Source organism: Schistocerca piceifrons, chromosome 5, assembly GCF_021461385.2.
Source record: "Schistocerca piceifrons isolate TAMUIC-IGC-003096 chromosome 5, iqSchPice1.1, whole genome shotgun sequence".
NCBI lineage: Eukaryota > Metazoa > Arthropoda > Insecta > Orthoptera > Acrididae > Schistocerca > Schistocerca piceifrons.
In genome coordinates this window covers 471157616-471179717 of record NC_060142.1, presented here as the reverse complement: position 1 = coordinate 471179717, position 22102 = coordinate 471157616, and the positions used below count along the sequence as shown (strand labels likewise).

General features: G+C 44.6%; 1 protein-coding gene across 1 annotated transcript in view; it reads left to right on the top strand.

Annotated features, from left to right (window-relative positions):
• The window catches only part of LOC124799084, a 167414-nt gene that overhangs the window by 72353 nt on the left and 72959 nt on the right, over positions 1-22102 (top strand). The window contains exon 2 of the mRNA XM_047262622.1: positions 5525-5610. Within this exon, the coding sequence (XP_047118578.1) occupies positions 5525-5610 (86 nt within the window). The remainder of the gene's footprint in view (positions 1-5524; positions 5611-22102) is intronic.

The window sequence follows — 22102 nt, the reverse complement described above, 5'->3', positions numbered from 1 at the left end:
ACGTTAAAGGTGATTGCTCACGAAAAACAAAAATACGAGCTCAATCCCGACTGACACAAATTTCCAGTATTGTTTCGTTAGCCTTTCTTATCAAGCGTCAAAATCCTATCATAAATAGCTGGAAGCGAAAAAAAAAATGTGGCCCAGCACAGTAAATTGGGAGACAAAACCGGCTGTGCTCGATTCTAACGCCACACCACGTCGGATATTGTAAGCAGGTCATTGGACGGTGTCGTGTAGTTTGTGGTGACCTCGCTGGCTGCAGGGTGGTGTCGCGAGTATTTCTCTAGGAGAGCCGGCTATCGGCGGATGTGGCCGCAGTAGCAGCAGGCGCCGCCTATGCAGTACAACGTGAAAGCTGGGAGGGCAGTGTCCCGCTGACAGTGTTCCCCAGTGACCCACAAAGTCTCCGAAAGCGAAAGCGCCGAACCGGAACGGCGCGACCACGGAGGCGCCTACTTCTGCTTCATCTGCGCCCGATTAATGTGGATTATCTTCACAGCGCTGCTTGCCGAGGTCTCGCGACCTCCTGCTAACATAAAAATGACGGTTGCTAAATGCAGGGGGCAAGTCAGAAGTGCGGCGTCGTATTTCATAGCGCCGTGTCCACGACTGCGTTACGGTGTAGGTACTTCCGCGTTCTCGGAATACGAGTGCGCGACAACAGCAAGAAACACTGTATAACACACGCATAGTTAGAGACGCTCCCAGAGATTTACGAGTAATGTATCTAAACGCAGATACCATATTTCTAGATTTACGGAAAGCATTTGACACGTTGCCCCACTGCGGGCTGTTAACGAATTTACAAGTGTGTGGGATAAATTCACAGATATGTGAGTGGCACGAAGACTTCTTGAATAATGGAACCTGGTATGTTCTTCTTGACGGCGAGTGTACATCAGAGACAGGGGTATCGTCAGGTACATCAGAGACAGGGGTATCGTCAGGAGTGCCCCAGCGAAGTGTGATAGGGCCGCTTTTGTTCTCTATATACATAAATCATTTTGCTGACAGGGTTTGCAGCAATCTGCGGTTCTTTGCTGATGATGTCACGGTGTACGGTAAGGTGTCGAAGTTGAGTGACTGTAGAAAGATACAAGACGACTTATACAAAATTTCCAGTTGGTGTGATGAATGGCAAGTCAATGTGGGTAAGTAGGAAGATCAAACCTGTCATTTTCGGATATTACTGATGGTCCTGCATGACACAGTCAAGTCGTTTAAGTATCTGGGCATAACGTTGCAAAGCGATATGAGGTGGAACGGCCGTGTGTGAACTGTGGTAGGGAAGGCGAATGGCCGACTTCGGTTTATTGGGAGAATTTTAGGAAGGGGTGGTTCACATGTGAAGGAGACCACGTATAGGACGCTGGTGTGGCCTGTTCCTGAGTATTGCTCGAGTGTTTGGGATCCGTACCAGGTCGGATTGAAGGGAAAATGGTTCAAATGGCTCTGAGCACTATGGGACTACTGAGGTCATCAGTCCCCTAGAACTCAGAACTACTTGAACCTAACTAACCTAAGGGCATCACACACATCCATCCCCGAGGCAGGATTCGAACCTGCGACCGTAGCGGCCGCGTGGTTCCAGACTGTAGCGCCTAGAACCGCTCGGCCATCCCGGCCGGCGATTGAAGGAAGACATCGAAGCAATTCAGAGGTGGGCTGCTAGATTTTGTACCGATAGGTTCGAACAACACGTAAATTTTACGTAGATGGTTCGGAGGCGCAAATGGGAATACTTGGAGGGAAGGCGACATTCTTTTCGAGAAACACTGTTGGGAAAATTTAGACGACCGGCATTTGAAGCTGACTGCCGAACGATTCTACTGCCTCCAACATACATCGTTCTTAAGGACCACGAAGATAAGATACGAGAAATTAGGGCTCATACGGAGGAATGCAGACAGTCGTTTTTCCCTCGCTCTATTTGCGAGTGGAAGAGGAAAGGAAATGATAAGTAGTGGAAAAGGGTACCCTCTGCCACATACCGCCCGGTGGCTTGCGGAGTATCGATGGAGATATAGATGTAGGCGATTTATGTACCCTCTGTGTGTGAAATTACGAACATCTGCCTTATATTCTGATTCTTCTGTTATGGTCGAAATCAGACTACATTCACCAGCCAACTCCGAAACTGCTCCGAGTCATGTGCCACTGGAATATACACACATGGTCTTTGATGCGTGTTGTAAAGGAAAAAAATAATCACATCGACATAGTGCACGTGACCACAGAGGATATTGAACAGTAGTATTGATTGGTGGAAATCATGCCCAGTCCAATGCAGCAACATTTTTATTATGTGAATTCCTAAGGGACCAAACTGCTGAGGTCATCGGTCCCTAGACTGGCACACTACTTAAACTAACTTAACGCTAAGGACAACACTCACACCCATGCCCGAGGAAGGACTCGAACCTGCGGCGGGAGGGGCCGCACGATTAATGACATGGATCCTCTAATCGCGCAGCCACTCCGCCGGGCGCAGCAAAATTCCTACACTAACATGATCATACATAAAACTGGATGTGTCTATGAATTCTGCCTTCACTCACAAAAATAATTTTATTTTAAATTCTTCACTATGAGTTTCTGGGCACTACGGATCCATTTGCAAGTGCTCTGGCTCTTACAATGTCTAAGCTGTCTTTGTATGTGGCTAACAAAAACAGAGTGCCGATATAAATAAAGAATAGCTGCACAGAAACAGAATAATGTTACCAATGAGACAGCGTAAAAGTTAGAGAAACCAAGGAAATATGACAATAAAGTGACTTCTAAGAAGGACACTACACAAAGTAAGCATTACATGTCAACAAACTAGAGAAAAGACTATGTGCAAAGATGATATAAAGCTACTTGCTACAGTTATAGAACTAGACTGGTTATTTGATATGTTCACACACCTTGTCTTTGAAATTAATTGCAATGTATATACCCTAATATGTGACAGTTTATACCTTTAAATGAAGAAAGCAGTTTTATGATAACATCTTTGTCCACACACTTGTAACTTTGGTTTGTGGCTATGTTTATAACGTGTTTTCATTTGGTGTTGACAGTTTACTGTCTTTCATTGTGCCCTTTTATTTGTTTCTGACAATATTTAACATGGCCTCATTGGTTGCCACATTGGTAATAAATCCTTCCATCTTTAAGATTAATATATTTGTATAGTAAAATAAACCATATAGCAAGAAGAACCAAAGCTCGGTAAGATGGATCCATGGGGTCCAAAAAGTCGTAGTGCAGAATTAGAATTTTTATAACTGAAAGCGAAATCTATACATATATTCATTTGAATTACGTTGTGATCGTTTAAATCGTAATCGTAAACGTTAGTATTATCGCATACAATCGGATATATAAAGCCCGCGAAATTAAAAAATTCCCGTTACTTTTTGATCACACCTCGTATGCTTGAATAAAAATGTCCAACAACATCATGTATAGCTCATACTCGTAAATTGCGCATTTTGTCGCTTTTTCATGAGTCCTGGTTGATATTTTTCTCACACGCTACGTAGTCTGTTGAAGGCTCCAGTCGGCTTTGTTTTTTCGCAGCTGGCTGTATAACCTATCAACTGCTGTGTGTGTTCGAGCTTCTGTCTGGTGTGTGAAACATAATCTCCGTCAGACCACCACAACTAACTCAGATTCAGCTGCTCCACAAATGCAAAACACACAAACACACACTTGGCTCCAGTGTAGCTCTGGTCCTGATAATATTCCTTCCTGCTGGTGCGCTTAAAAACTATGGAACGGCGCTGTTATGTACCAAAGTCTGGCATCACCTTCGTTGTCAATATCATCATACATCATCATCATCGTCTCCTCCTCCTCCTCCTCTCTTCCACCTCACTTTCTCTTGTTCCATAGCTACCTCTAAAACTACCATGACAGTTCCCAAACCCAGGCCTGCCGAAGTGGCCGTGCGGTTGTAGGCGCTGCAGTCTGGAACCGCGAGACCGCTACGGTCGCAGGTTAGAATCCTACCTCGTGCATGGATGTGTGTGATGTCCTTAGGTTAGTTAGGTTTAAGTAGTTCTAAGTTCTAGGGGACTAATGACCTCAGAAGTTCAGTCCCATAGTGCTCAGTGCCATTTGAACCCAAACCCAGCACAAACAGGTGCCTCACAAGACATCGCCACATTCTCTTAAGATTATTCGGACAATAAGAATACTGAATGCAAATCCCACGGCAGGATACCTCTCATCGGCGCAACCGTTATAATATTCCGGGAGAGCTATGTTGGTGTGGAGGTTACACGTCCTCACATCTTCCATCACTTTGTCTTACAAGCCTAGATTACACTCCGTTGTTATTCTGTGTACAGTGTTCATATTCATTTCATTTAAGACTATGCAAACAGTTTGGTCAATAGCATTTGGAGAGAGAATCTATGGGGGAACTTATTATGAAAGGTGTAAAGTCGCCATCACTTCAAATATATTAGCAGATACTGCCTGAGATTAAAGTCTACTTGTAATTTACTGCTTCCAACACTTTTTTTTTGCATTTAATGTTCTTGGCATCAAGGGATCACAAATTTAGCATTGGAGGGCAGCGTGGAGGGTAAAAATCGTAGAGGGAGAACAAGAGATGAATACACTAAGCAGATTCAGAAGGATGTAGGTTGCAGTAGGTACTGGGAGATGAAGAAGCTTGCGCAGGATAGAGTAGCATGGAGAGCTGCATCAAACCAGTCTCAGGACTGAAGACCACAACAACAACAATGTTCTTGGATATTAATTCTTTTTGTAACACTATCATAACACGCCTCTCCATTATGGAACCTTATGTTACACTAAATAGACCATGACTGAATACAATGAATAATAATTATGATAACGTGCCTTCATCAGATTTTAATTCCAAATTACTAATAACTAAGAGAGAATGAGGAAAGTGACGGTCATTTTCTATTAATGAGGTATCATTTGAATGGAACGGTTTGGAAATACCATACGAACCTTAATCGCAATGGCCGGAACAGTTAAAAAAAGGGAAATAATTAGAAAAGTAAAATCTTATGTTTCTTACTACCTTCAAAATGATCTTGCAAGCCGCGCGGGATTCGCCGAGCGGTCTAAGGCGCTGCAGTCATGGACCGTGCGGCTGGTCCCGGTGGAGGTTCGAGTCCTCGCATGGGTATGTGTTTGTCCTTAGGATAATTTAGGTTAAGTAGTGTGTAAGCTTAGGGACTGATGACCTTAGCAGTTAAGTCCCATAAGATTTCACACACATTTTGAACATTTGATCTTGCAAAGTCTGAGATTATAATGTGGAACTTAAAATAAGAACTTAAAATAACACGGTAATGTTTGGTAGATTTTAGATTTAAGTTTAACGTTTCTTTAACCGGCAGTCCTTTGTACGTATGCATCCACCCGTTAATGCTTGAGTGACGCACAGACGATTTAAAAGGCGCTCATAAATTTACTGCGTCAGTTGCGCGCGCGCCCACTGTCGAAGACTGGTCCCCTGTGTAACTAAAGTATGTGCTTTCTGTTCCAGGCGATGAAGAGTCTGTGGCCCGGGGTCGATTCCAGACCCAGGTGTTCCAGCAGTCGGTTACTCTGACAGCGAAGATGTGGCCTGATGTGAGTACGGCTTTTAGAATTCTCGCATAGCAAGATCAAGTAGACTGTAAGCTGCATTCCTTTCATTCTGTTACTTTTCCAGTTCTTGACAAGCTGATTTTTTTGCTATAGTGGTTTCTCTGCCTGTAGGCCGCGCGGTAGAGAGAAAGTGTTCAGTGCAGTGGCAAATACAGCATATTCTCTGTTTTAAGAATACTTAATGCACTCTGCAGTCACTTTACTGTGAATACCTGTTAGTGCCCTGCGTGACACATCTGTTTCTGGCACACAGCCAAAAGCTGACACGTCTTCTCTGTGATCTGCAGCAGTCCTATCTGCAGTGCTCACCACAGCTGTAGAAAAGTGTGCTAAGAAGGAATTCATACAGCCAACACGCCGATCGACATTCCCTCCAAAATTTTAAGCTGGGTCACAGTCCGGGGAATTTGGAGGCCAGGAGAGTACTTTACGTCTTGATCGTGCTGTTTCCGTCACTGGGGTACACTTTAACAGTGTAGGATGGCGTGATATACTGCTTCCTTCGGAGAGAAGACAATCATAACTCATACTCACATCAATCAAGTGGTTAATGGTCCCAGTTAATTCTATAATAACTCTCTCAGGAACAAATCACAGCCTCCTGTCCGTCTACAGTTCCCTCGGCGATGGTTCCAGGGTATTCTCTCTCCGTCTAAAAGTAATTTTGTTTTTCAGAAAGGAAACATTCCGTTTTGACTGATGAAGTCTTCCATTTTAAGGTATGCGACCATCCAAACTTGGCGTGTAGTAATTCCATGGCAACGTCTTGATCGCTAAAAGTTTATTTCGGACGAGTCATCATCGCCAGATAATTGAGGAAAAATTTACACAAAAGACAAACTAGAAGGCCAATGTAACATCAGGAACGGAAGTATATAATAAGTAAAAGTACTTACAAAATGCTTAGGAAATCTCTTACAAGTGAGAAATACAAGAAAAACGTTCAATCTGATGTGCAATTGCTGTCAGGCGTTTTTGCAAAAGATGTTATTTGGAGTCTTCGCATGCCACACTGAAGACAGCAGACACGAGCACCGTATTATATCGACTAGGTATCAGATGACGTACGTGTGAAAGATTGAGGCAAACCAAGGCATAGCTTTTGTAATACACAAAACAACGCAAATTTTCCTACCACATTACATCTGGTTTTTTTTTTTTTACAATAAGCGTTATATCGCCAATGAACAAATAAAACATAGAATATGTTATGAGTCAAGACCTGTCATGGGACGTATACAAAGATCATTCAGCACATTAGGCAAGTAGGCACAATGTCGAAATATTCCATCCAGAGAGAAAGTAATACAATTGCAGTTTTCCAAACAAAGCAAGCAAGCAAGCTTCAACCTATTCAGACCACAGATTGGTCATGTCAGAACAAAACCTGTCACAAAATAACAATTTTCCTAACTGTGTCAGGGAAGACTGGGGATGAGTAGGAGCAAGGGCGAGTGGCTGGGGGGGGGGGGGGGGGCAGCACCAAGGGCAGGTGGGGGTCAGATGAAGACAGATACTGAATTACTTGGAGGGGGGAGGGACAGGGGGAGGTGTATAGGAAAATAGGCAGAGGTTGCGGAAGGGCATCATGAAGGGATGGAGAGAAACAAGGATGGAAGGGGGAGGGGAGGAAATGTTGCTCCAATGGTATATTTTCACTAATTTCATACAACAAATATAATGAAATTACAATTGCATTACAGCAGAAATGACCACGGTTTTTTTCCAGTGTGAATCAGTATATGCAAAAAAGGAAACAGATGGTATTTCAGTATGGGTTCAGACTAGTTGAAGATTATAAGAGGGCTTGCACTAGAATCCCCAGTGCAGAAAAAAAAAACAGGGAGGATTGGCAGAATAAACAGAAGACACGTTGAATCACCACTAATGACCCATATCATAATACTATTGAAGCTAAAACTGAACACTGACAGAAGTACAGGCGATTCTCAAAATATTGCAGTGTCCTGGACGGGCAGCGTAACACGTATTTACCCTCTAGTGCAAATCGAGATTCACCGCGGAACAATGCGTATAACTTGTGGGTTGTTCCTCGAAATTTCCCGGACGATTCATGAGCACTTTATGACTTGCTTCCGAACTAAGAGTATTAGAGCCTATATAGAGGCATAGAAACAGTTCATCCTCCTGCATTTATCCAACCTGTCACTTTTTTTAATTGTGTTCACTTACAAATACATCGATAGTAATTTCATCGGCGAATCACAGCGTGAGAAGACTGTCATATCTGACGGCCACTAATTAAAGTACCTGAGGTAATGCGGGGGATCCTATTAGTTTTACAAAGAACTTTTATTACGTTTGATAGTGTAATTGTTAATGATAATACAAAACATGGTGTCCATCTCTAAAGACAGACGAATTTCACATGACATCAGGTCCTCCAACGAATATTTTAAAGGTATCAGCCGCTTGAGTCATCTTGATGTTTTCTTTATCAGTGATAACAGGGAGTGCATGAATTTGTTTCGTAAGGTATGCGTCCGTATCGTAAGACTGCCGAATGTTTTTATCCGTTATGGAATCTTGTGCACTGGACTGATGCACTCAAGCGCAAGCGCATAGAAATTGAGACATTGGAGGACAACGGTTGAACATACTCTGTACTATTTTAATTGGGTGTTGCGACGCAAATGGATTTTTACTGTGATCGAAATCGGTTATGCTGTAAGTACATAATAATGACCGAGGAATATTTAGCGCCCTTCGGTAACCACTGCATAAATTATGTAGGCATTGATAGTGCCATTTATCACGCTACTTATTTAGACCATTCTAAAGACAAAAAATTGTATAATGTGTAAAAATTTTTTTAAGTACAGCTTGCTTGAGCATAGGCAAAAAAAAAAGATTTGATCTTCATCCAGACTGGCGCTGTTGTCGTTGTTGCTGTTCTAGACTTCGGCTCAAAGAGTGGCTTGATGAAGGTCACCATTCTCTTGACAGCTACTTCAGCCTACATCCATCTGCATCTGCTTACTGTATTCAAACGGCTTCCCTCTGCAGACTCCCTCCAAACTTCTTTCCATTATCATAATGACGGTTCCTTGATACCTCAAGATGTGTCCAGTCAACAGATCTCTTCTTATTATGAAGATGTGCCATAAATTCCTTTCTTCGTGAGTTTTATTCAGATCTCCACATTACTTACGCGATCTACCCATCTAATCTTTAGTATTCTTCTGTAGTATCACATTTAAAAAGCTCATATTCTCATCTTGTCTGAAATGCTTATCGTACACATTTCACATCCTTACAAGGCTAAACATTCGTACAGTTGCATCCAGGAGAAACTTCCTAGCACTTAAGTTTAAGTTAATTACATGTTAGCAAATTTCCCTTTGTGAAAAACTGTTTTGTTGCTATCGCTACATTTCATATCCTCTCTACTTCTGCCGTTGTCACTTATTTTGCTGCCAAAATTGCAAAACTGAACTACTACTTCGTGTCTCATTTCCTAGGCTAAATCTACCAACGTCGCCTGATTTAATTTGTTTACACTCTGTTGTCCATATTTTACTGTTGTCGATGTTTATTTTATAAGCTGTATTCAAGACACTATCCATTCCATACAGCTTTTCAAGTTTCTGCTGCACAACTACTTCATTAACTCGTTATTTGAACACTACGAGTCTCGTTTCGGCTGTTATGCCGTTTTCAAGTAATCATGCAACATTAACCATAGTAAAAATTGTTGCATAAATTTGTAACGGTATATGTTGAATGGCTTTACTTTATGCTGGTAGTTATTAGCTTTATGTTTCAGATGTTAGAATGAAGCGGCCTGGAGTGCTTTCCTAAGATTATTTTTTAGTTTTTGTGCTGTTGGAATTCGTCAGAAATTAACCTATGGTGCTCACTTTGGCATTCGCACCTATATTCGTTTGACAGGAAATCTTACTCCACTGACGAGTACATCTCTACAATCAATTCACATTCGCGGAAAACCAGTGTTAATAGCTGCATTACGAAGACCGTATTATCATATCTTTTCATGTATCGTGCAAAGATGAGCGTGTGTTAAGAATTTCGCTGTTTTTAATTTATTTCCTGGTGTCGTGAGGCGCTGAAATTTATTCTTTTCCTTTTAAGCAATCAACAATTTTTTTCAAATATTTTTTGTGTTTATGTTCCGTATATTCTTACGCTTTTGTGTGGATATAGCGTTCTTCCAAGACATCCGTTGTAGTTCATTTGGGTACACGATGTAGAATTTTGATTGCATTTTCTATTCGTTCTGCTTTTTGTTTTTGGTTGCGTATGTGCATGTAAAATGTAGTTTGAGTAATAAGAATTCCGAATGTGTTCTTTGAACCTGACGGCGAAGTTCCTACCTGTTTGGTGGCTGACGTACAATTGGTTACAATCATCCACACAAAAGCGTATGTACAGACGGAATTAAAACACAAACAGTATTTGGGAAACTTGATTGACTTCGTAAAACAAAAAGAATAAATTTCGACCTTTCGCGACACCAGGAAATAAAAGAAGCGAAATTTTCGACACACACACACACACACACACACACACACACACACACACACACACACACACTTCTGCAGGATACATTTAGTAATACGATATTTGTAATGTAGCTCTTAACATTGATGTAAACTCATTATAAACTTGTACTCGTCAGTGGAGTGAGATTTTCTGTCAAACGAATATAGGTGCAATCCAAAAGCGAGCACAATAGATGAATTTCTGACGAATTCCAACAGCACAAAAACTGAAAAATAATCTCAGCCAAACACTCCAAAACGCTTTATTCCTACGTCTGTAACGTGGCGCTAGTAATTACCAACATAAACGTAAGCCACTCAGTACATACCGATATAAATTTATGCAAAACATTTTGTCATCATTAATACTTCAGGATTACTTGAAAACGACATAACAGCCGCCACGAAACTCGTAGTGTTTAAATAAGAGTTAATGAAGTAGTGGTGCAGCAGAAACTTAGGCTGTGTACAAAGTCTTTCACCGAATTAATGAATGCTGTGGGTACATCAGAAACAAACTATCCATTCCGTTCCACCGCTCTTCCTAGTAGTTTGTTTTACTTCTAGAAAAATTTAATGGTCAAATCTTATCCAATCGCCGTCGGGAAAACATCTCGTTCCCTCAAAACTGAGGAACTGCAGTCACTGGCAACCGGAAGTGGTTACAAACTAATTACTGAAAGGTTTCTGACTGGTAACGTTATGTGCGTTTGGTTGTTTGGGGGAAGGGGAATAAACAGCAAGGTCATCGGTTCCATTATCAAACGCATCAAAAATCAAGGGACGAACAACACAAACAGCACAGTCCAATCAAGGGGAAGAGCAAATGGGCGAGCAAAGAGGTAAACGAAAAGTCAGAGCAGCAGGAAGAAGGACGGTGGGCGGGGGGGGGGGGGGGGGGGGGGGGACAGAGAGAGCAGGGATGCCCCACAAACGCTAACTGCAATGGGGCACCTGCTCTGCCACCAAGCCGTCTCGCTTCTCACACGCTACCGTATTCACAACACAACGGGGACAATGCCAGGGGAAAAAGACACAAGAAAAATGGAAACAAAACTGCACAGAAGACTAGACAAAATCTGTACAAAAGGCGTGGTGAATGTGGCCGGCGTAAAGGCAAGACAAGGGCCTCCATAATCAATGCCAACGCTAACTAAGGGAAGGGCAAAAGTCAAGGACTCAAACCTGAGAGGACAAACCACTTTTGCGAAGAAAACCGAGAACAGACGTAACTATGCAAGGGTTGTCTGCTAACAACTGGGGCAATGCAGGTGGGAGGGCATATTTAGTGCAAAGGGCCAAAAGTTGGGGACAGTCCAGAAAAATTTGGATCACCATGAAGGGAGGGCTCACAACTACAAAGGGGGGTGATTACCTGTGTAAAAGAACGTCATGTGACAGAAGTCTCCTTTATTGCCCAAAGTTTATTAGACAGTGTGGTAGCCACCCAAGTGTCGGCCCATGACAGAGCAAAACGGAATTTGATGTAAACCACAAATACACCCCTGGAGGTGTCCTGGAGATTGAGAGGTAGATGGCTGCCCCGCCAACCAGACGATCAGCAAGTTCATCATGCAAGATACCTACATGGCCAGGAACTCAAAGGAGATCAACCAAATAAGCAGCATCACCAAGATCGACAAGAAGGTCATGGACGGCAGAGACCAAGGGGTGGCAGGAAAAACCATGAGCAATAGCGTGAATGCCACTCATTGAGTCTGTACAAAACAAAACTCAGTTGAGGGAGGACCGTTTAATAAACCAGAGGGTCCGATAGATGGCTATCAGTTCTGCAGTAAACATGCCACATGTCAGCCAAGAGATGGTGTTCCACGCTAGCAGAAGATGTGAAGGCATATCCCACATGATCAGCAGATTTAGGGCCATCAGTATAAAAAACAGTGGCATCCTGAAACTCCCATAAGAACATTTGGAACAAACAATGGGACACCACTTTTGGACCCCAGAAGAGCCATCCGAATGCAGGGCCAAGGAAGTAACCACGTGGTAGTGGTTGGGAGAGAAAATGGGAAAGAGGACAAGAGGGGAGATGGAAATCACGGCAGAGAGAAGTAAGGTGGAGGCCAACTCGTAACTCCACCTCTGAGGGCGGGCAAAAGGCGGGTGACGGCCCAAAGCCATGAAAAGAATAGAATACGAGGGGTGAGCAGGGGAAGAGCAGATAGTGTTGGGACAGGAAACTAGAAACTGCGGCCTCCGAACGAAAAGGGGAGGAATCCCAGCATCAACCAGAAGACTATTATCAGGGCTCTTGTGAAAGGCACCAGTGGCTTAAACGGATACCACAATTGTGAAGAGGAGCAGTGCGGATGCGGAAGTTCATCCATAAACTTGACAACTGTATTTCAGATGAGACAGAACTAATGCTCAGTAAAGGTGGAGAAGGGTTGAATATTCCGTGCCCCAAAATGTGTGGCCCAGGACATGAAGGCCATTGAGTTTACGAAAACAGCCAACCTCCAGATGACGGATTTGGGGCAACCAAGTAAGCTTGTTGTCAAAAAGAAGATCCAAGAAATGGAACCTGGGGACCACAGTCACGTGTTGGGCGTCAAGGTAGAGCTCTAGGTCAGGACAGACAAAAATATACGCCACCCTCGACTTAAGGGAAGAGAATTGGAAACCATGCAAGAGTGTGCTGATGGCACCCTGGAGCTGTCGTTCCGCGGAGGCCACCGAATGGGAGCTAGCCCAAATACAGAAATCATCCACATACATAGCACAGATGACCAACAGTTCGGCATAGGCCACAAGTCCATTAATAGCGATGAGAAAGAGAAAGACACGTTATATGGACCCTGTGGGATCCATTCTCCTGTGTCTGTAGAAAGCCGAGAATGGTACCAAATCAAACTATAAACTACTGGTGGGACAGGAACTGGTCAGTAGAGGTCGGGAGGGGGGCCCAACGACCCCACTCATGGAGTGTAAGGAGAGTGTGACGGCGCCAAGCTGTGTCGTAGATATTATGAAGATTGAAGTAAACTGCAACAAGATGGTGGCGCTGAGAAAAGCGTGCTAAACTGTCCGGAGTGAGCCCACACCTATGATGATGGGACAGAAAAACATAGAGAGAAGACAAAATGTTCTGAACACACCCACTTGCTCTGTTTGATGAAGTAATGGGCTTCGGCACATAGACATTTAAAGGTAATAAGACCAGCGAAAGAAGGGTGCTGCTTAAGATGTTGCAAGGCGTGGCAACGGTCGTGCTCCACCATGGAACTGGCCAATAGCGAACGCAAACGGCAATCCCAGCAGTGTGGATTATCTTATTGGACAGATCATCAATACAACCTGACAGAGAAGGTGTGAACACGACCTGGGAGGTAAATGGAGGCCAATCAGCCCGCTGGAAAGCCTAGTCGGGGGGGGGGGGGGTAACTTGGTCACCTGGAGGTGGAAAGGAAACGAGAGAATCAACGGGAAGTGGTCACTGAGGTCACCAGGTGGCTACCATTGTAATAAGGAAGGAAGAAGAGGAAGGGAAGAAAGATCAATGGGAGAGAAAGTGCCGTGTGTGGCACTAAAATGAATAGGAGAACCATCATTAAGAAGGCACAGATGAGGGTCCACAAGAAATTGATAAATCAGGAGCCCATGACTAGATGAAAAAGTACTATCCCACAAAGGGTGATAGGAATTAAATTCCCCAAGAAGGAGAAAGGGAGGGGAGAGGGGGATTTCTGAATGAGGGCAGTTAGGGCAGCAGGTGTAGATGATGTGTCAGGAGGGTGATAGAGATTGCAAATTGTGAGTGTATATTCCAAGTGTACTCAGAAGGCAACTGCTTCCAATGTGGTACAAAATGGGATCCATGTTCTAAAATTGTATATATGGACCCATGTGCAAACACCTCCAGAAGCTCTCAATGGGCCAGCGCAGTTCCGACAGAAACCATGGAACCCACAAGGGGTCGGTGAGCAAGTATCTGTAAAATGTGATTCCTGGAGAAGAGCATAAGCTGCCGTGTAAAAGGCAATAAGGGATTGCAACTCTGGGAGGTGATGTTAGTATCCATTACATTCCCACTGAATGGCCGAGCGCTTCTAGGCTCTCAGTCTGGAACCGCGCGACTGCTACAGTCGCAAGTTCGAATCCTGCCTCGGGCATGGATGTGTGTGATGTCCTTAGGTTAGTTAGGTTTAAGTAGTTCTAAGTTCTAGGGGACTGATGACCACAGATGTTAAGTCTCATAGTGCTCAGAGCCATTTGAGCCATTTTGAACCCACTGAATAAGTATGGAGTGGGTGTCCAAATGGGAGGTGAATGGGCTGGAGCCAATCATTCGGCCAAGTCACGATTTACCACATACAAGGATGGGGTGACATCCATTAATAAAGAGGTCAGACACAGTTTATGAGGGAGGTAGATGACATCTGTAGGGGCACCAGGTGGGAAAGGGGGGGGGGGGGGCTTGTCCTGTGACTTACGTTTCCTTCCTTCTCTTTTGTAGGTCGAGGAGGGCAGGGCACAGAGGGAGAACAGGCTTCTGCAAGATCTGGAATTGAAAGAGAGCAGGCGAACTTGGGGCACACAGACTGTGAGTCCAATGACCGAGTTGTGGTAGCAGACCTCTGGCCTGAGAGACGCCAGGGGGGGTGGGGTGTCCTGGGATGGAGCTCCATCACTGTTGGACGCTGAAGAAGGGGAACGGAACCTGGAGGGGAGGGCGTGGAAACCTCAGAGAGAGGGAGGAGGAGAGTATAGGGAGATGGGACTGGGGAAAGGAAGAGGGAGGAGGATGAAAGGCTGTGACATAGGCAAAGGTAGAAGCCATCGACACTGGGGTAGTCAGTTATATTTCTGATGAGCCTCAGTGTAAGATAAACGATTAAGGGACGTATACTCATATCTCTTCTTTTCCTTCTTACAAGCTGGGAAGTCTGGTGAGCATGTTGAGTGATGGTCTTGCCAATTAACACGCTTAGGCGACAAAACACAGGGGCTCCCCTCATGGCGTGGGTGTCCACATTCACCTCAAAGGTTCTGCCGTACAGTGGGAAGACATCTACTTGAACCACAAGCTCCAAAAACACCTCATGGTAATGGGTGGTAGGACACATGCTTCACATCGCATTGATAGCATGTAACCTTGACCTTCTCCAGGAGAGTATCGCCCTAAAATGCCAGAATAAAGACGACATTGCCATTATCCTTATGACCTTTCCGAACATGCTGAGCAAAAGGAATGACCGGTTGTTCCAAATTGGCCTGGAGATCATCAGTTTGAAGGATGAGGTCCTTGTGAAAAAGGATGCACTGATCCATATCCATAGACTGGTGAGGATTGATGGACACTGGAACATCGCGAAAATGATCTCATGCATGAAGGGCTACACATTGGCCAGCAGAAGTAGTTTTGATAAACAGTAGGACTGACTGTATCGTACTGAGAGACTAAACTTCGTCAAACTTGTCTCTGATATTTTCCACAAAAAAATAACGCTTCATGGCGGCGAACGTGTTCCTGTCCGTCCCAGTACAGACCAGGCAGTGGGGAAAGTATTTCACCCCAAGCTGGCGAGCCTGGCCTTTCTTCCAGAGTGTAGACATGGAAGGGGAGTCCACAGAGTCCTAAGGAGCAGCAGTGAGTGATCCATTACCGACTGAAGAGACAGTTGTAGGAGAACGGCCAGTTTTTTTTGGACCTTGATACATTTCATACGCAAAGCATCCGCCCTGGTACCACCCATTTCGATCAGGGGCCCTCTCCATGGGTGCCACCCAGCCACAGCATGGACTGTCTGGCACGGCAGCCATTGCCGAGAGTCCCGATGCTCCAGAATGAGAAGCTCCCTCTCCTAGGCATACATGGGGAGGCAACAGCTCAGGTGATCTTTGTGTTGGTAGGGGCTCAGCCACATGGGTACATAACAGCCCCGCCACACAGACTGGCTACATGTACTGGTGACCTAGTGGGCTGGAGGGGGCACATGGGGAGGGGAAAGAATGGCAGAGAGGGACCCACGCTGTAGATACTAGGGAGAGTTCTTCCTAAAATGGCTCAAACTACGAGAGAAAATGTAGAAGTAGAGGCCAGAGTCCAAAGGGGGGGGGGGACAAAAACGCCAAAAAGAAGGATAAAAGAAAAGGCAAGGGGAACAGAACCGCAAGGAATACAAGAAACCCAGGTGGATAACCAGGTCGCCATAAATAAGAACACCGAGGGAGGGGAGGAGGGGGAAGGGAGGGGCACGGGGGAGGAAATACGGCTCAGGAAGGAAAATGGGCTGCAATAGCCCGGGGGGCTGTGGGCGCCATGCACGAACTCACGAAAAGATCGTGGGCTCCTGGTGGCAGGGAAGGGGGAGGGGAGTGTGTATCATTCCATTGAGTCACACAGGACGTGACACAAGCGACCCGATGACAACTCGCGTCATAAGTGATTTCGTTTTAAGTAGCTCTGTGTGTGGACGACCTTACTCATCACACAGAAAGTGTTTTAAGTTTTTGCATGCAGGGTGTTTTTGTATTAATACAGGCAAACAGATTTCTCTGCCTTTCCATGTTTAACTGCGACCTCGCAGATCTAGACAGGTGACACCCTCTATGCTTATGTTCGTTTGTATGGCGGGTGCAGTGGGTTACGCACGCTACGAGACTGCACACTGAGAGAATCTTTCAGGTACCGGTAGAGTGACACTCACCCACCTTGCGTACTGCACTGCTGCTCGGGGTGAGCAACCAGTGTCCAGCCAAAGAATTTAGAGACCGCCTTGCGCGACCAAATGGTTCAAATGGCTCTAAGCACTATGGGACTTAACATCTGAGGTCATCAGCCCCCTAGACTTGGAACTACTTAAACCCATCTAACCTAAGGACATCACATACATACATGACCGAGGCAGGATTCGAACCTGCGACCGTAGCAGCAGCGTAGTTCCGGACTGAAGCGCCTAGAACCGTTCGGCCACAACGGCCGGCCGTTGTGGGACCTCTGGAGTGCTTTGTGTATCCATGTTGGGTATCCAAGTTAAATTGTTAAGTGACTGGGTAGGTTCAAATGGCTCTGAGCACTATGGGACTTAACATCTGAGGTCATCAGTCCACTAGAACTTAGAACTACTTAAACCTAACTAACCTAAGGACATCACACACATCCATGCCCGAGGCAGGATTCGAACCTGCGACCGTAGCGATCGCGCGGTTCCAGACTGAAGCGCCTAGAACCGGTGGGCCACTGCGGCCGGCCTGTTTTTATTTGAATGGCGACCGGTTTTGGACCTTTGTCCAATATCAAGCCACTCTGTAGAACAGAGTGCACCGTGTTACAAATAACATATACAGTGCAGTCGAAGTACAAGTACGTTTGAGAAAATGATTACTAGTACCTTGTACTTACACAAGAAATGCGGCCAACACACATATTATGGTAGCACTTATGTGTATGCAAACCTCCTGTCAAGCGTACTTCTACATCGATTGACCTTATGTATTGTACATAATGGGCTAAGGTCCGACACCGGTCGCCATTTAAATAAAAACAAACTTCTGCGCAACTTTGACTGTTTCGTAATTTCATTGCAGATTAAAATTTTCGAATTTAACTTAAATTATAGATCAAATGATTAGTATTGTCATTTAGTATTAAGAACGTTACACAACGTAGTTATTAGCGCCCACTACAAAGAAGTAAAAGACGAAAGTGGTTCACATTTTCAAAGAAGTTGCAATATTGCAGCAAATATTTCATGAAAAATCTCAGTCTCCCACCTTTCGTCACACACCGGAACTAAACTTTTACTTTTAAAACAGTTGATGGTTCTTCAGTTAGTGACTGTGAGTTACAGTGCAGCAGACGACATTTTGATACCATCCGCACACTGGGCTGGCCGGGCTGTGGCGGATAGATTACGTCCTCCGGCGCCGGGCAGGCAGATTGGACGTCGCATCACTCACTCTGCACGTCTGACGTTCAAAGCCTTGCACGCTGCCTTGTCATCAGCTCTCTCTCCCTCCCTCCCTCCCTCCGTGTGTGTGCATGTCATCTTCTCGCCGAACTCTCGCATCCCTAGCATAGGAACTAGCCAATTTAAAGTGTGCTTTGTGGGCAAAACGACACAGAAACTGGCCATAGCTGACTGGACGCGTGAGTGTAGTTCGTCGAGCTGTGATTTTTGCCTCTTTTTTTTGCGACATGTCGAGTGCACCTGAGGCGTTTAACGCGCAGTACGTGGAAGGTGTTGTTCAGGTCGTATATCGTTACAGCGCGGAAGTGCTGTTGACAGATGTGTTCGAGAAAGGCGCGTGCAGATTCACTGTTTGGGGGGGGGGGGGGTCTTGGTCCTCGGTTTCTATTTGAACTAGGAACATGGGGTAAAAAGTTTTTGGTTTAGCCCGGACCAGCGGTCATTTGTATAGTCATTCAAACATCTGATTTTCTGTAATCATGTTACTGTACATTGAGCAATGTTCGAACGACGAACTGGAGCTGGCGTCCGGCAAATTGTGAGAATCGATTAATTCCTCCTGCAAAAGATGTTAATTGGGCTGAAATTAATGCTCAGCTAATGGCACCATTTGAATGTACACTGATCGGATTTTATGTGCAGATACATCCAAAAAAAAAAGCACTTTCGTTCTCGGAGGTTTTTGAAGCGCGCCACGTCTATACTTTAAACTTGGACTAATCGGTTCAAACTTTGCGCTAGGGTAAATACACGGATTAAGTCAAAACGAAAGCTTTTATCCAGCAAACTTTATCCAATGTCTAGATATGATGGTTTAAAGTCGAGCTAAATGTATCACGTATAATTTATTCTTACGTGAATTGAATGCGCGGAAACTGTTTAAAGTGATTGAGATAAAAAAAAAATATTCTTACGATAAAATTGGAGACTTGCTTTCAAACATCTAGCTTCATTCAGATTTTACATGCAAAAAAAAGCACGTTTTTGTGATTTCTTTATGCGCGCCCCTTTATATGTTTCAGACTTGTGCAAATGGTTTCAAATTTCGTAACAAGGTAGACAATTACATATAATTAATTGCCGTCCTGTTGTTTCGTGAAAGCTTTATTCGTTGCCACTATATAAGCAACATGATTAGACCTATACACGCTCAGTCGTCGCCCGAGTCAACAAAACTCTGCATCGGTTGTCAAGCTATGGCAGTCTAATGTCAAAGTTACGGTACAGTAAAATTTGGGAACCAGAATGAAAAATGCTCCTATCATAGCACAAAAAGGCTAATATATCCTGGGCTGAGTTAGGGTTGTAAAAGAAGGGAAATAGCCTTTCGACTTATCTGGCAGCTGCGCAGACATTTACATCAAAACGTCTTGATGTATTCGCGCTTTTTTTACGAGTTTACCCTGCTTCCCCAACACAGTGAGCTCTTTTACATCAGTCCCCCGTTACATAAATGGTGAGGTGTGTAACAGCAAATAGACACAAATTTTTGTGCTTCTAGAGCGTGGGATGTATCTACAATTGGAAGTATCCGAGAGTGGGGGCGCATCTACATTAGGAAGTATGCCAGCATGGGGATGCATGCATCCTAAACTTCAATTACACGTTGTGTCATATCGCACATGACAAATTCCATTTTGTTTGACATTACGTAATGTGTCATACAGCATGACATCACGTATCTTGTTACTTTACTTGACACGATGCATTATATTACAGCACATGGCTACTAACAAGTAAAAAAGCGCGACTATGTCAGTATGTTTTGGATTTAAATGCCTTTGAAGCTGCCAGATAAATCAAAAGCTAGTTCCCTTCTGTTACATCCATAACTATGGCCAGGACATATTCACCTATTTTTGAACCATGATAGGAGCATTTTTCATTCTGGTTGTTCTATGAAGATTTGGGGGACGTGCCTGCTCAGTGACATTACCGTTGTCATGAACCAGGACTTTTATTTCAACATGTTTGGTAACCAAATTTTACCCTTTCTTTAACGTCTTCATGATGATAGTGCTTTGGAAACTCCTGCCTTCCATGATGACAATAGCCATCTGTCACAGGGCTGCACGCGTTCGTACCTGGTTTGACGGACATCGAGGCATCATATCGCACCACGAACAGCCCGCTAAATCACCCAACCTTATCCTTGTAGAATTTTGCAGAGACTGCGTGGAACGATGAATGAGATGTAGCAATCAAAATCCTCGCATTAATGGTGTGCTTCCGAATGTTGTGCCGACTTGCTGTTTCCATTTCATGCATAAACAACAAGTCAGCAGAGCACTCGGAAACACGCCATTAATCAGTCGTGCGGAGATAACCTGAGAGATCACATCATCCTCGTAATTTGGTGCCTCTACGAGGCCTTATCATTAACGAGTGGCTTCATCTGGATATAGCTTATGTGAAGGAACTTTTGAACAGCCTTCCTCGTCGAATTTCTGCCATTATAACGGACAGACGAGGCGTTACGCACGATGTCCCCAGGGACTGACTAAATCTTCTCTTCGTGTGCTTATGCGTTCTTTGGCGACGGGTCTCCCGCGTGTCACCAGTCGAAGTGGCGCAGTGGTGAGACACTGGAGAGGGTCTCTTCGCAGGTCACCGGGGTTCAGTTCAATTCCAGGCCGAAGATGTCTCTGGAGACGCCCCAAACAGAGGTGGGATACCAACCTGACTAACGCTCGGCATACGGACCGACAACCAGGAGTGATGGTCTGGGGCGCCATTTCATCTCATAACACTTCCCTGGGGCACTCTTGACGATGCCCTTGCATCTGATAAACGCTCGCCGTCGAGAACAACCTGCAATGATCTGTTATTTAAGAAGTCTTCGAGCCACTCACATATCTGTGAACCAGTCACGTATGCTCGTACCTTCGCTAACAGTCTGCAGTGGGGTCTGTTGTAGCGTCTGTCACATTAGTTTGTTGAGCTTCTCCGTAACGCACTCGCGTAGACTAAACGATACCATGGCGAATCGCGCCGCTCTTCGTTGAATCTTCCCAAGTCTCGTAATAACCCAGACTTGTAAGGATCTCAGAGTGATGAGCAACACTCAAAAATCGGTTTTACAAGTGTTCTCCAAGCCACCTCTTTCGTGGATCATAGATTCTCCCAGTGTTTAACCTGGTCATCTCATTTTAGGTTGCTCCGGAGGGCTTTTCTTAGTTACTTTCCTGTAGTTACTATTTAGAGGGATTTGCCGCCAATTGTAAAATCAAACAGTAGATGTTTTCTTTGTCTTTTTATGCACAATGTGTCGTATTTATTGCCGGCCGGAGTGGCCGAGCGGTTCTAGGCGCTACAGTCTGGAACCGCGCGACCGCTACGGTCGCAGGTTCGAATCCTGCCTCGGACATGGATGTGTGTGATGTCCTTAGGTTAGTTAGGTTTAAGTAGTACTAAGTTCTAGGGGACTGGTGACCACAGCAGTTAGGTCCCATAGTGCTCAGAGCCATTTGAACCATTTCTTATTTATTGACATTCAGGTTCAACTGTTAGCCTCTGTTCTACTGTCGATTCACTGCAGGTCTTCCTGCATTTAGGTATAGGCTGGCGTTGCAACCGTCCTGTAATAATAATAATAATAATAATAATGATGATGATGATGATGATGATGATGATGTCGGGCGCTCAACTGCGCGTCATCAACGCCCGTACAAAGTCCCAATTTTAACACAGTCCAAATTTTTCGCGTTCCAGTCTAACCACTGCACGAATGGTGATAATGAAATGATGAGGACAACACAAACACCCAGTCCCGGGGCAGAGAAAGTCCCCAACCCCGCCGGGAATCTAAGCCGGGACCCCGTGATCCAGAGGCAGCAACGCTAGCCACTGGACCACGAGCTGCGACAGTCAACCGTACTTTAGGCAACACCATCGTACGCGATTTCGCTCGCGGAGATTACGAAGTTATCCAGCATTATATAAATCTCACGAAATAAGCCTCAAACGAGAAAACTACAAAGAACGACACTTGTCTAGATTGAAGGAGGAAACCAGATG